Source organism: Rhipicephalus microplus, chromosome 6, assembly GCF_043290135.1.
Source record: "Rhipicephalus microplus isolate Deutch F79 chromosome 6, USDA_Rmic, whole genome shotgun sequence".
Classification (NCBI taxonomy): domain Eukaryota; kingdom Metazoa; phylum Arthropoda; class Arachnida; order Ixodida; family Ixodidae; genus Rhipicephalus; species Rhipicephalus microplus.
Genome location: NC_134705.1, coordinates 175,068,746 through 175,083,649, shown reverse-complemented (window position 1 = coordinate 175,083,649; position 14,904 = coordinate 175,068,746). Strand labels below are relative to the sequence as shown.

The following is a 14,904-nucleotide window of genomic DNA, read 5'->3' as shown; positions in this document are numbered from 1 at the left end:
CGGAAATGTTTTTTTTTTTGTTTGTTTCCTATTTCTAGAGGGTCAGCAAACCTTTTTGAAAGGAGGTTCAGGATTGGCTAGTGTACAGCGAAAAAAAAAAATGGCTTGGAAAAATGGATCGAGCGTCCCCTTTAGAACGGGGCGGTGACAAATGCGACACCTGGCTTGACAAATAAACAAAAAAAGTTCCTTGCAATTGGCAACTTCACTTAATGCCTTACTTTTTTTTTTGTTGCGATTAGATCTACCTTATCATGCCAAAACACAGTCTGCTACTACTATGTTTTGTCCAGGATATCGTCTTTAAGAATACAAATAACCTTACGATTTTACAGCACGACTGAGACAACGGACGAAAAACACGTAGAAAAACACGATCTAAGAATGATGGTCGTGATTCGTTTATCAAACAAGATACACGCGATTTGACCAGCCGCGATTTGACCAGCGTATACAACAGAGCCCAGAAATGGAAGCTTTTCAGTACGTAGCTACCGGCACCATCACAATGGTGTAGTAATTCACAGAGGCAAGTTCAAAGGATTAAAAGAAGAGAAAGCATAAACAGATGCAATGATAAAACACAGATAAAACTACAAGATACTCGATCTCGGTGTCTGACGTTTTTTTTTTCGTTTTAGTAAGTCAGCTGCGATAATTTCGCGCTCAGTCCGTTCGCTTGAACTGGTGAGCAGCCGCACATCTTGCAATGCTCAGCTGCCCCGCCGCGGTACAGCCGTTACATCTGGTTAACAACAATTGCCCCACCGGCGGTGGTCGAGTGGCTAAGGTACTATAAGACCCCACGTATCAATTGCAATACTCAGCTGTTAATAATTCGAACATTCACTTGTGAAAACAGGAATGTGTTGAAATGTGGGCGCCAGTGATCGAGCGCTCGTGTTTATTTCGTCCATTGTCTCAGTCGCGCTGCTCCTTTCTAGTGCTATGACGGAGACGATAGTGATAGCGCGAGAACAAAACGACGACACAGAGACAAGAAGGACACGAAAGACAGTTGTCTCTGTCGTCGTTTCGTGCTCGCGCTATAACTATAGTCATGCCATACCAACTAGCCCAAGCTGCCACACTTCAAAGCTATGACGAAACTCCCCCAGATCAGCAAAGTTGACTATCGCGACATGAACGAATCGGCTGAACTAAATTTATTCACAAGATGGATGCCCCCAACAAATATCGCATCCATCCACTGTAGAGTGTCAAATTTGTTTTATTTACATATGTACATCGGAAAATAAATAACGCAACACAGGCCTTCAAAATACCGTTTGGTGCTTAAGCGAGTTTAATGCTCCTTCAGCTTCGCGAACACGGCTTCGGCCTCCTTCAGGACGTCGTTGAAGTGAGAGGGGGTGGTGACTGGCGGCGACTGCTCCGTGGTGGTCGTCGGGTTGTCTGTGTGCACTGGAATCATGTTGTCCTTGCGGTCAATGGTGGGTTCCACTGTCGAAGCTTCCTCCGTGGTGGCGCCGGTGCTTTCCGTGACGGTACTGACGTCATCGGCGCGTGTGACGAGGTCGAGCGTCGTGGTTACGCCAGTCGCTGGAGTCGTGGCGGCCTCTGTTGTCTCGTAAGTGGCTGGGGTGGACGTGACGTCCGCGGCCCGCGTAACCACACCCGTGACCTGCTGTGCTCCTGTCCAGTCCGTTCCGTAGGTCGGCGTGGTGTCCAGGAGTCCGTCGGTGGTGGCGCCCGTGACTTGACCGGCCTGCGAAGATCCGAGGACTGCGTGCGGCGCCTCGTTCCCGCGGACCACCTTGATGCAGGGAAACACGAAGTTGGCGATGGGCGTCCTCACGTCGCGGCACGGTACCAGCATGATGACGGGACGGGGCCTCGGGAAGAAAGGCAACGGCAGCGCCGGGAGACCGCCGTAAGCGCTCGCCTGGTAACTGAAGGAGCCGTGGTAGGAAGGCTTCGCCCACGGACGCTGCTGGAGCGCGTGGAAGTTCCAGTCGGGCATCGTGATCGAATGAAACAGGCGGCGGTCGATGTCTTGGCGCAGGATGTCCTTCACGTCTGCAACGTGCCGGAGCAGGCTGGAACCCAACGAGAGGCTGGCCCGGACGGCCGGCAGCAGATGCAGCTCCGTGCCGCTGGTCTCGGCGACGACCAAAGAGGCGGCAACGAGCACGAACAGAACGAACCTCATAGTTGATTCGAAGAACTGCAAAAAAAGAGGTACAAGAGAATTGGGAATTACTGCGCTTGGAAGAATGTTCGAAACATCCCAAGCCCCTGCATGCATGCTTCATTGAGAGGGCCGAAGACCTCGAAATACAGCACCCCATCAGCGAAAGCTTCTCCCAAAGGCGGCAGACGTTGAAAAGAAAAGAGAAAGCATTGTGCGGAGAGGCAATTCCCCCAACAGGGCTGCCATTCGTTGCAACCTTTACTCCGCGGTCGTGCATAAGTGCATTTTTGCGAGGATGCAGCAAAAAAGAATGTGCGACATCAGCCACGTGGAGTGGTTGACGGGAGTGACGCAATGATTGCGGCAAAAAAGTAAAACACGCATGGCCTTGTACCGCGTAGTATACTATAAACGAGACTTGCAACGGAAGAAGAGAACGGGACAGAAGCGCCCTGTGCTTCGTTCGCGATATTTTGCAGTTTTCTGCAGCAAAGAAAATAGACGCCATAAAGAAACGAACAACCAGACAACGCTGTACTTTTTACGGTGTTTATGTCCTCTGCCGCGATACAGCGAATCCTGATAATATTAAGTTATCCACCGCTATCAATTAAGGACATACATACATCCTCACTTTAATCTGCCTCTGGAGGAGCCCCGTGCTCGATGCCACAGATGAGAAATTCTCGGCAAGTGCAATGGGTCAAAAAAAAAAAAAAAGCAGCGTGATACAATGCGCTGTGACAGGGCAGCGCCTTTACGGAGACTCGTAGGCCCAGCAAGCGCACGAGTGGACTTCGCTGTGATGAGCCATGCGAGGGACCCGATAAGATAGTATACTATTCGGGGAAAAGCGGGGCGATTGGTCATGCTTTCCGGAGCGATTATGGGACGTTAAAATTCTAACGCCGCCACGTGATTTGCTATCGAATGGGAATATCGAATCCGTTGATATGCCAATTGGGCTTAAGACGTCGCAGAAAAACGCGTGGCATTGGGGATTGCCTCTCGCAAGATCAGCCTTCGACGCGAGTGCACAAGCCGAATCAGATTTCCCAAACGGTCTGGTCGAAACACGTGGCTGGTTGAAATGTGCTAATTATGGCAGCTAAATGGCTGCTGTATAGACAAAGCGGGGCAAGACACGTCGCTTCCAACATAGTCCCTAACGTCGTTCTAAATGCACGGGTAGGTTATGTAGGCTTAACGCATACAATTACTCGTTCTTCACAAGCACCAACGCGACGGCATGGGGCACGTCGCACGGACACCCGACAGAAAAACGACTCAAACACGTTCAGACAAGTCTGTCATACACATAGCCAATGTTCGAGACAAGCCATTCTACGACACAGAGAAGAAAAACAACAACATAAGAACGAAGAAAGCATAGGTCTTCAAACTTACCTGAGGAGCTGCTTGTTGAAATAACTTTTGGGCGCTATAGGACGGTTGCGATCCAAATGGCCCTGCTTTGCCAGTCGCTGGCAATATACCCCTGTTTCGTGGGGCATCCTGGGAAGCGGAGAGAGGGAAAGGTACGTGAGGAGTCGGCGAATAAGGTTTTCCCAGACGTTCTCTTGCAGCTGAAAGAGGGCTGACGGGGGACAAATGGGGAAGGCCGGACCCAAGTTTTTTCGAGGAGATGACGAAGCGGAGAACCTGTTCTGCAGTCACGTGATGAGCCGAAAGCGCGGCGAGGTTAGAAGAGAAGGAGGTAGCTGCAATAGGATTACTGGTCACGGTCATTTGAGTTCGTCGCCATGGTTAACTTGACTTAAGATGTATCCCCCTTCCCGCATTAAAAAAAATACACTTTTCTGGCTTTCTTGCTGCTCGTTCGACTATTCTGTTTGTGCGTGAAATCGCTGGCCGTCAGTAGAATGAGTCATGACGGCCGGTGCCGAAGACACGTGGCATTTCAGAGGCACTGTGTCGTGTCTCCCAAGGAGCTGACATGTATGTGCCTTCTCCATCCTTCTAGAATTACTCAACAACATTTCAGAGCGAATCCTTATGCGCGCAATCTCATCATGGTCACCTTCATTCTACTTACTCCCACTGCAGATTGAAGGCCTCTCTCAATGATGATTTCTTACACCTAGAAGTTTTTTTTTTCTTTATTCAAATAAATAATATGAAGGAGTTGGCGTCATTTTCTGGCGATGGCTACTTCTTTTCGTTGGGTAGTTCGCGAAGGGAAATAAAAACGTGGACAAATTAAATACTAGTACTGCTTTCAGTGAATTCAATGCTTCTGGTTTAAAATTAAACATTACATCATTCTTTGGCCCGTATAGGAGCGCGATGACCACAAGCGATCGAAAATACTGTTGTCATCACAGACAGTCGTATCTTCCAAAGAAAAGCGCTGAAAGGCTGTCATCGTTTTAAGACGAATTCTCCTCACCCTTTGCCGTCCTCGTGTACGGTATCTATATCGTGGTATCGAGTCATGTATCACGTGCCACTACCTGTTTCTGAGAGGTGCCACAGTGCGTTGATTTCCAGATAACGTTGCCTGGTGGAGATATGGTGAATAATGACGTCCGAGAGGGAATGGATTATATTAGATAAACTGGATGTCTGTTTTTGAGATAAATATCAAATCTATCAACGGATGCTTACAACCCGATGTTCATCTTCTCAAGTAGAGCGCAAAAAAAAAAAAAGTGGATTCGACGGATGCAGAGAACTCCCCACAGCTTGAATTATTCGTTGCATCTGAGCGTTTCTGATGCTGCCGTGAAATTTGTCGCATGTTTTCCGCCAACCATGTTAGTTTGGGTTATGCTACCGCTTATAAACATTCGTGCTTACAGTACCTGCGGCTACTATCTAGATTCAAAAACACCCAACGAATAGCAAAGCGATCGCGTAATTGGTGATCATTCTCACACTCCTTATGCTGCACCTATATTTTTTCGACAAATACGTTTGTATTTAGTTCCCCCCCCCCCCCCCCAACAATGTGCCGTTGCGGGAATCAAACCATCGAGCCCGGCAATGCACCGCCTGTTCTATCGTTAAGATATTTAGAAATGTGGAATTTCTTTGTACTGAAAAAAAATGAAATTAAGCGCTTAATTATAAAATCACGTAACACATGTAACACTACTCATCAACTGTCATTACATGTCTCTCCGGATCGTTTCTTGTATTTCAAGGTTGCATCTTTGGTTTTCTCTGTGGCTCAAATTAACTAGTATTGTTTGTTTAGCTACGACACGTAGATGCCGACATGCGTCTGTATTTTCTGTCATATTTACTATGCTTCACTTTCCCTTTTTATTTCCTTAAGGGCCCCCTCAAGGGGGGTATTACATGAGGATCGGGGTTACAATTGGGCGAAATATATACATAATGATAATACACAACTATACACACAAAAATATATACGTAAACAATATATATATATGCATTTGTAATTATGCACATTGTTCGTATTACTCGTCGCCTTGTTGCATTCCTTGTACAGGGGCCCCGAATATTCATCAAGTTGGCGTAAGTAAGGTTTGAGAGCGATGTTGTAATCTTTCGGAGCCGGGAAACGTCTTTTTCATTTTTCGGGATAGAGCTCGGTCAGGTGGGACAAAAAGTTACAAGAAACACACATACACGGCACTCTGCACGTGGGCTTCTTGTGAATTTTCGCCCTGCTCAAGGTGACTTGACTGGTCCGCCAACATTTTTTTTTTTTTTTGCGCTACGGTGGACTCATGTGTGGCGTACAGAGCTTGTTCGCGTGAAATGCGTATAGGTTAATGTATACCTAAACGTGCGTGACTGTAGGAAGAACACGGCAGCAGACTCCGACGATAGTTTTAGCGCGAGAACAAAACGACGACACAGAGACAATTAAGAAGGACACGAAAGACACCTTGTCTCTGTGTCGTCGTTTTGTTCTCGCGCTATAACTATCGTCATGCCATACCAACTAGCCCAAGCTGCCACACTTCTAAGAAGACTCCTACTGCGCGTGAAAGGGGGGTTCCAGAGAGGGAGCAGATGTCATTACTGAAGTTAGTGTAAAAAAAAAGAACAAGCCCAACACAGCACACAAAGAAGTTTTCGAACTTCGTCGACGGACCCCGCACATTCGAGTGGTGGCAGGTCTGACCACCGCATGGCTTCCTGAAGAAGAGAGAGAGAGAAATAAAAAAAAAAAAAGAGAAACGTGTCAGTTCTCAGAATTTCTTGAAAATGGGCAAGCATGGGAGGCAGACAAAGCACAGCACCTCGCTGCGGTCGGAATGTGTCGATGACCGGGCGAACGCTTTCAGAAGAAGGGCAAGGCCGCGCGAAAAGTCATTTGTTGTTGGTGGTGGTTCCAGGAAGAATGAGACGCCTGATTTCTGCAGCCCGTTAGGGAGCATGGCATATAGCTCCTTGGGGAAGATAGTTAGAGCGCGAGAACAGAACCACGACACAGAGACAAGAGGGACACGACGTCGTTCTGTTCTCACGCTATAACTATCGTAATGTCATATGCAGTAACTTCATGTTGTACTTCTTGTGTCGTGACCCCTGCGCTGCCCATTTGAAAAAAAAATTAATAATAATCATTGTTGGAGTTTAATGTCTAAAAACGACCATATTACCACGAGACACCGCAGCGAAGGGCTCTGGAAATTTCGACCACCCGGGGTTCACCTAAATCTAAACCCACGGGCCCTCAAGCATGTTCGGCTGCATCGAAAATGCGTCCACGAAACCACAGTGGCGACATTTTGCAGACTTCTGCCTGGTTGGCAAGAAAATAACCTTTGCTGCGCCTTACGTGGTAATGTTTGGGTGACTTGGGTCGAGATGAACTAGTATATTTTAAGATAAAGAGAAAGGTGCCAATTTCTGTCCACAACAGTGTACTAGGATCTTCTGTCCACGAAGTGGGGACAAAAGGAAAAAAAAAAAAGAAAGAATCGTTGAGTGCGCAGTCATGGGTGGCGGCAGCACTTGATCTTGGAAAGGGCAAACACGTGTTTCATCTTAGCGTGGGAGAGAGTGTTCTGTGCTCCCCTGCAGTTCTTCAGAGGGTGTTCCTGGTATTTGGACTTCTTTCCCGTGTCCATCTTGGCCTGTCCTGGCAAGTTAGAAAGGAGGCACAGCCCTGCTGCAAGTGCCCCTTTGGCACCCAGTTGTCCACGCAGGTGCTTTTTTTTTTCACAGTGTAGTGCAATGGTACCGTGAAAGTGTTTCTGTGCCCCAAAAAGAGACGTGATCTTTTGGCCCCGTCCTATCGCCCAAACCGGTGTCGCGCTTGTAAGCAGTACGGTGGAAGTTGTCGAAGGAATGCTTCTGGTATTTGTAGAAGCACACGAGGTGGCTTGGGGAGGGGTTAAAGGAAATGGCGTGACTAAAAGATTTCAGATGGAGGACCATTTCTCCTTGTTTGCTCTGGTTCACTTATCACTTCTTCTGCCTGGAGTTCCTTGAAAGCATGCAGCGCGGGTCGGGTGCCCACTGGGGAATGCGATGAAGGAGCGAAGGCGACGAAAAAACCTATCACGGGATGCCACTCATGTATGAATAAAGACGCACCCCTTTTTTGCATTCCCTGACTTTTTGTAACTTCTTTTTTTATTAGCCTTGTGCCACTGACTCGCCCAACATGACAATTTTCCGTAACGAGAGCTAAAAGTGCGCGCTCGAGTAATGCAACCCGCGCATGCCAAGACCAATACCAGGACCAGCGATGGTCCTGGTATTGCGAGCGTTCCTGGACATTCTTTGTAAACGTGACTTCCAAAAATACATTTGAAACGTGCTATGTTCACGATTCTGTGGGTGAACGACCTTTTACGTGTACATCGTTAGGTTCACTCTGCGCTCGCACAATCCAAGAAATGGTCGCCTTCAGCCACTGTTGCCCGAATGCTTTTCCAATGTAATCAGGCGTGATCCTGGTTCCATTTTATGTCCGCCGAATTCTGGATTTCATACCCTCAACTAACCTTCTTCCGTCTTTGGCTGCGTTGCCGATCTGCCGGTATTCAGTCTATCTATGTGGGTCGGGCATATCTCTGGACAGAATAACCCGGAACTACCCCGACATTTTTTTTTTCCGCCCAGGCACATCTTGTGAGGTGGGCGCAGCAGAGGAGCAAGGCGTGTGTAGAGGGGGGTGGGGGGCAAAGTTTGTTGCGTACGTTTATTCAGTTATAGTCACTTAGGCTGCTAAAAAAGTTTTTCGAAGACGTGCTTTCTTCGTTCGTTCACCTGCATTTTATGAACCGGTTCACGGAGGCGCTGCGCATGATCGTTTCACGAGTTTACTACGGCGGCGTCTGCACCGTGGCCGTGGTGGTGTGCGTTTCGAAAAAGTACAGCACCTACGCGTGAAGTAGTGCCGGTACGAATGAACACCTGCAAATATAGCTAAATAAGTCTGCATTGTTCTTGTACAACCATTACAGGCTGCCGAAAATCTTTTACTTCATATAAAAGACCGTGCAGCACAAGATGGTTTCAATTCAATGCAGCTTTATTTCAGGTGTGCCCTGAGGCGACAGAGGCTAAAGGCTTTAATCACCTGACGGTGGCCTCTGCCCCCCCGGAGTTCGGAGCAGGTACACAATGCACAAAGCATAACAGTAACGTTAAAAGCCACACATATACAAAAGATAAATTATGTATAAAATGTAGCTGTAATGAGACGCTACGACAGTGGTACCGCTGCACGACCCGTACCGCTTACCGTACGAGCGCTATGTTGTACGTACAACACGGCGGCGCTCTCGGAGGCCCGATTCGAAGTGATTTTGGCGTAGTTGTTGGAATTTTCGCTTTCTTCTCAGCAAACGACTCTTTTGAAGTGGCTTCGCTTGCCTTCAGTTAGCTAAGTTGGCGTAGTTTCGAACGCGTCTAACTACAAAATCGATGTAAACAAATCGGCACCATAAATGCTTTCGCGGTTGGTGCGCAGTTCATCTGTATTTACTTCTATTATTACTAAAATGAAGTTGTAACACCATAGGCAAGCATTCTCGTTTTCTTTTTTTTCTCATTGTTCTTAAACGTATTAACAACCCGATAGGTGGCGCCACCATCCCAGTCGGGGCACGTAAACCACATAAACGAAACTATATATAAGACGCTGTCCACAACTAACATTTGCTGCACGTTAACGCCATTATATTAACGTCCGCTATCACGCTAACGGTAAAGTGTAACTATACAATGTCGGCACCCCACAGTCTTAGGGTACACTTTCGACAGAAAAATAAAATGCAGGACCGTTCTTCCAGCTGGACTGAATGGTCCAGAACAAACTACCTCACCGTTTGTTTTTTTTTCTCCCATGCGCATATTTGTCGCTGCGTCATAATTGCCTACGGGAGGGGAGGGAGGGTTCGCCTCATACGTTCATTCAGTTATGGCTTGCCAGGTTTGTTAAGAATGTTTTTAAAGAAATGTCTTGTTCGTTCATGCTTTCACAGGAAAGTACTCGAAAACAATCAATATAGCACAGGCCTCTTACAAGACATCTGCACACTCGTATTCGTTTCTGTGTCTCGTTGCTGCTTCACTTGCTGAAACATCCCCTGCACGACGACAGCATCGAATGGACCTGTTTAAACTGTTTACAGGGGCACAAAGAAGCTAGACAATCGAGCGCCAACTCACGCCCGACTATATGCTTGTCTGCAATTCGGCTATTTCGCTTGCATGTGTCTCACCTATCTGCTACGGTGCTCCAGTGGTTATGGTGCTCGTCAGCTGACCCAAGCAAAGGACGCATCATCAAATATAGACTCCGATTTCGGCGGATGCAGAAGTGCTTTAGGTGGTCGAAATTTCCGGAGCCCTCCACTATACGGTGCCCCGTTTAATCATATCGTGGTTTTTGGGACGGTCAACTAAATAAAGTTGTACTTTTTCAGTGCGCACATGCAAGTGGTATTCACTCACTGGTGTGCACTCATTGGCATTTATCATTTTGTCATTCACCCGGAGCTGCACTGAAATTCATGCGGATATACTATAGATAAGTTGAACAATACGTATATACTGACGCAAAAATTTTGCATCTTTTTTGTTTTTGTTTGTTGAAATGGGTAACAGACGCCCTTTACGGCTAGAAACCTCGTTTGCACGAGTGCGCGACGGTTATTTATTTAGAAACGCTTTTAGAGCACCCAGTTTCGGTTTCAAAGAGCAGTTCCGGGGGCAAGGTAAACGATTGGGTAAACACGTGGTCACGTGACCATGCAAAACTGTGACGTGGCGCCACGCACGTGAGTGAGTGTCGCACTGACAGCCAGCACACGCGAAGCCACAGATGAGAAAAAAAAAAAAAGGCAAATCCCACGTACAGTGGGAATCAATTATATGCGAAGTACGAATGAGAAATGTTGATATGTCACTTTAAAATCAGCACAACGTTACGAGGTGGAGGTAAATGATGCCGTACATGACTTCCTTGTTATGTTTATCATGTTTGGATGTGTTGTTTACGTTCGTCATCTATTTACGTCACGTGATACCAAATTTAGTATATGTGGAGCTAGCGAAACGTCCGCGAGCACGCTATGAGCGCGGTATGCTGCCATGTTCTTACATGACACGCGTGTCAGGATTATAGTGTTTGCACCGGTCATATATTTCGTCATCCATTGACGTCACGTAACACCAAGTTTGGTATACGTGGAGCTAGCAAATTGGCCGTGAGCGCATCATCTATCTAGCGTTGACGCGCGCGCACGCTGGACACAGCGACGCTACGTTAGCAAAACGCGCTCACTTTACAGTCTGACGCCAGGCGCGACCAGCGTCCGTCGGCGCGGCCCGATGGCAACCAGCGCGAAATGCGACAGGCTGCATTTCGCGCCGATGCGTTACTTCCAAAATAAGGTCTCTCTCTTATCGTGACGGAGGGACGCCGAACGCGCTGAAATGCGCACGCGTCAAAGCAGCGCGGCGCGCACCTGCGAGTATATGGCAGGACCGGCGCCTGGCGTGGCGACGCCGGCATGACGCGACGAAACGAACGCCGGTGAGCACGCACATATCACGTCACGTCGAAATGTATTGGCGCCTTGACAGTGGCATGTAGTCATGTTCTCACATGACACGTATGTCATGATTGTCATGTTTGCACCAGTCACATACCTTCATTATCCATTCACGTACTGTAATACCAAATTTGGTAATGTGACGATGGCGAAAGGGGCGTGAGCGCATCATGAGCGTGCATGTAGTCATGGTTTTACATGACGCGCATGTCATGATTATCATGTTAGGGTCTGTCGCTTGTGTTCGCCATGCAATCATGCCATACAATACCAGTTTTGCAACATGCCACGTGAACGAAACCACCGCAAGAGCTGCAGGATCATGAAATGTAAATCATGACATTCATGACACACATATCATGATTTTCATGTCACGACTAGTCAAATATGTTCTTCATACAGTCATGTTATGCCATACCAAGTTGGGTATGGATAACATTCTTTGAACAGCCAGGAGAGCTAAAATTTGTAGGCGGCTAGATAGATACGCTCAAAGTCGCCGAAGTTCGCTAAAAAATGTTTCGCATTTAAAATAAACCTTGCGCAAGCGCTAGGTGCGTTTCAGCAACCAGCCAACACAAACTCTGACGTACGTTAATTTGTGGTTTACCAAGATTGACCTTGGTTTACCTCCGTGGTGGTGTTGTTCTTATTGCATTGGTGGCACTCGCTCACAGAGGGGGATCGGCCAAGAACCGTGCGGCAGGATCTTTGGGTTAGTTGGTTATGTATTTCGAATCATTCAATAGAGTTTCAGTAAAACATAAAACAAATCTTAAATGTTGTATGAAGACGCTACGCGACCTAGCAGTCAGGCAATTATAGTCTCGTAGCAAGAAATAATAGTATCAATGGACTAACAAGATAATATTCTTGTTTCCATTATGTACGTTTACATTGCCCCTGCGTTGATGACGGTGTCGAGAGGGGCTCCGCATCTTGCCCATTCGCGTGTCATGCACTGTAAAATCGATTTTAAGCATGTTCTGGGCTATAATTGGTCTTGATATCTCGTAAATGTTGTGTATGTCTACACATAAATCTATCACGCCTCCGAAGTTTTGGGCCAGTGCTTCTTTAAAGGCCAACTCCGGCAATTTTTCGAGGTCAGTGGATCTCAATGAAATTCACCGAGTACGTTCACTTGCACGTTCGCGCCATTCATTCGCACCACCTGTTTACGGCGTAAACAGGTAGCGTCATCTGGCGGGAATCGTGTGCACCTAAGCAGGTTGTGTTTCGGTATTGCGGTTTTTTTCGCAATGAACAATTGTTTTGGAATTTTTTGAGCATTTGAGCTGTTCGGCACGTGAGAAGAGTATCCAAGGAACATAAGAGCACCATTAACATGACATGGACAAAAAATCGCCGGAGTTGGCCTTTAACGCTCTTTATGAATACATTCTCAATAAATATATGTGCTAAGAAGCTCCCGCTTGTTAGCTCTCTGTGCTCTACGTTCGCCACACAAGATATTTATGATACTGGGAACTTGGTAATGGCTGTTTATGAAATAAAACTTCAGAATTTAGCCACCCTCTGCTGGTGTGGAGGAGGAGGTTCAATGAGCACTAATCCTAAACTAAGGTTATGTCGTGTTGCCAAAATAAAAAAAAAATTACTGTTAACTAAAACACACGCCAAAACTCAAGTGATTTGTAGTTCAAGTAAAAAACTCGTAATAAAATGAAAACAAAAAATATTTGAAAAACATTCGAAGCACCATTGCGTGCGCATCGCGAAGAAAAACATGGCGGCCAACGTAGCGTTAGCGTTGTGTTGAAGTCCGCGTCGTTAAGTTGTTTACGTTCACGAATAACCCGTGAAATATAATAAAAAGTAGCCATGGGATCGTCCAAGAAACACAAGGACAAGGATCGCGATCGGGGAAAGACAAAGGAAAAGAGCAAGGACAAGAAAAAGTCGCGTCGTTCGCGCTCCAAGTCCAGGGAGCGAGACGGGACCAAGGAAAAACATCGTCACCGCGACCGCAAACGCACTCGCACCGCCGTTCAAGATGAAGGACAACCCGTGGAAAAGGTCCGGGTCAAAGAGGAGCGTGAATTGTCTCCTCCCAGACCCAAGCAAGACCCAAGCGGGTCCGAAAGTGAGTGACCGTGCCGTGACGGCTTGCCTCGTGCGTTGGCAACTTGGCAACACAAACCACTCGCCGCGATCGTTTAGGGGTTGCGGCGCTCGAATGCTGACCACAAGGTCGCGGGTTCGAATCTCGGCTGGAGGCGAAACGCTAGGGGCCAGCGTACTTTTAAGATTTAGGTCCACGACGGAGAACACCAGATGGTGCGAATTTCCGGAGCCCTCCACTGCGGCGTCCCTCAAAATAATATCGTGATTTTGGGACGTGAAATCCCAGCGTTCAAATAAATTGTCAACGAGAATCGTTCGTCGTGCGTCACTCTAACAACATCTCTATTCTCAGCGGTGTCTGCGGCAGTTGAGTGCGTAGAACGTTTTACACTCGAGAATATGTAGCGCGTCTGAGAAGAGAAACTGTCAGCTTTGTAACCCGTGACATCGAATCAGGGAGGCAGTCACATTGAATCATGATGTAAATTAATAGAAATATGCAACTGCGTCATATATTCCCCTTAAGTTACCCCATACGGGCCCTTTAGCGTTCAAATCAGCCTATCAGAAAGCGTGCTTACGAATAGAGCACAGAAATACCCGCGTGAAAGACATATTGCCGACGCTTTCATATGCTAGTCTTGAAGCGCTATCAATTACGCTGTAAACAATCTACTACAAGCTGCATGACGGCAGAGTGAACAGTTTTGCATATTGTTTGCACGTGTTTCTGTTTATTCAGACGCAGGAACACAATCAAACGCAACGGAATGGTTGAAAAGTACCACATTTCGTGCTGTTACAGTTTAGGTGTAGACGTGAAAAGTTCAGCTTAATTTTTATCACTGCTTCTGTAGCTGTTCTGTCTGCATAGTCGAAGAACAGCCCTGTATGTTTAGCCCTCATATATAGGTTTAGCATATGAAATAGTCTTGTGGAAGGTCATCCAACTGCAAATTGCAAGTTTCATTGTATTCTCTGAACACCTCCTGTGCGGCCATAATAGGGTTTATGCTCTTGTACTTTCTGATGCTGTTAAGAGTTGCTTAGAAGTCTGCTAACCTCGATTCATTTGGGCACTTTACCTGATGCTTCACTCGGTTTTATAATAAAATCCGGGGGAAAGTTTTGCTTCTCGATATCTGACTTTACCCTCGCCTGTAATGGTGAACGTGCACAAGAAGAAGGTAACTGTTTGGAGCTCACTTATTTATCCTAATCCTTAAATTTATCTGATAACATGTTCATAGGCAATAGTAGCTTCCAGAGCAAACAAAATTGGCTGCAGCTGAAGATACGGCTAAAGCTGCTCATCACTTCGATTTTATATTTTTGCCTCTTCTGGACTGCATTAAAAAATGCAAATCACCATAATTGGAGTGTGTGTGGGTGTATACAACTGAAATTGTGCTCGTAGAAATGTGAAAAAAAAAAGAAAAAAATTCTCTCTTTTCTGTTGCTTTTGTGCTCGTGGACCGTCAATCTTAAATCTAGCAGACTGGCAGTACTCCAACAATTAATTAATGTGTTGATTCTTTTTTAGGTGATACTGGGTATCAAGACAAATCTTCCCTTAGCATTGAGGAGACCAAGTAAGTTTTTTTTATTATTTTGGTGCTTGTTGGTGGTTGGTTTGGTGCTGCTTGT

General features: G+C 46.6%; 2 protein-coding genes across 2 annotated transcripts in view; one reads left to right on the top strand and one right to left on the bottom strand.

Moving 5' to 3' along the window:
• Positions 1-1,213: 1,213 nt before the first annotated feature.
• On the bottom strand, positions 1,214-3,676 carry LOC142765055 (uncharacterized). Its single transcript, XM_075865623.1, has 2 exons — positions 3,563-3,676; positions 1,214-2,188 (listed from the first exon to the last, which is right to left on the bottom strand). The coding sequence occupies exon 2, from the start codon at positions 2,171-2,173 to the stop codon at positions 1,307-1,309; it is 867 nt and encodes a 288-aa protein (XP_075721738.1). The 5' UTR covers positions 2,174-2,188; positions 3,563-3,676; the 3' UTR covers positions 1,214-1,306.
• A 9,221-nt stretch (positions 3,677-12,897) lies between these two features.
• Positions 12,898-14,904, top strand: part of LOC119167109 (U4/U6.U5 tri-snRNP-associated protein 1) — a 38,768-nt gene continuing 36,761 nt past the window's right edge. The window contains exons 1-2 of the mRNA XM_037418531.2: positions 12,898-13,276; positions 14,801-14,849. Coding sequence (XP_037274428.2) covers positions 13,015-13,276; positions 14,801-14,849 — 311 coding nt within the window. The 5' untranslated portion in view covers positions 12,898-13,014. The remainder of the gene's footprint in view (positions 13,277-14,800; positions 14,850-14,904) is intronic.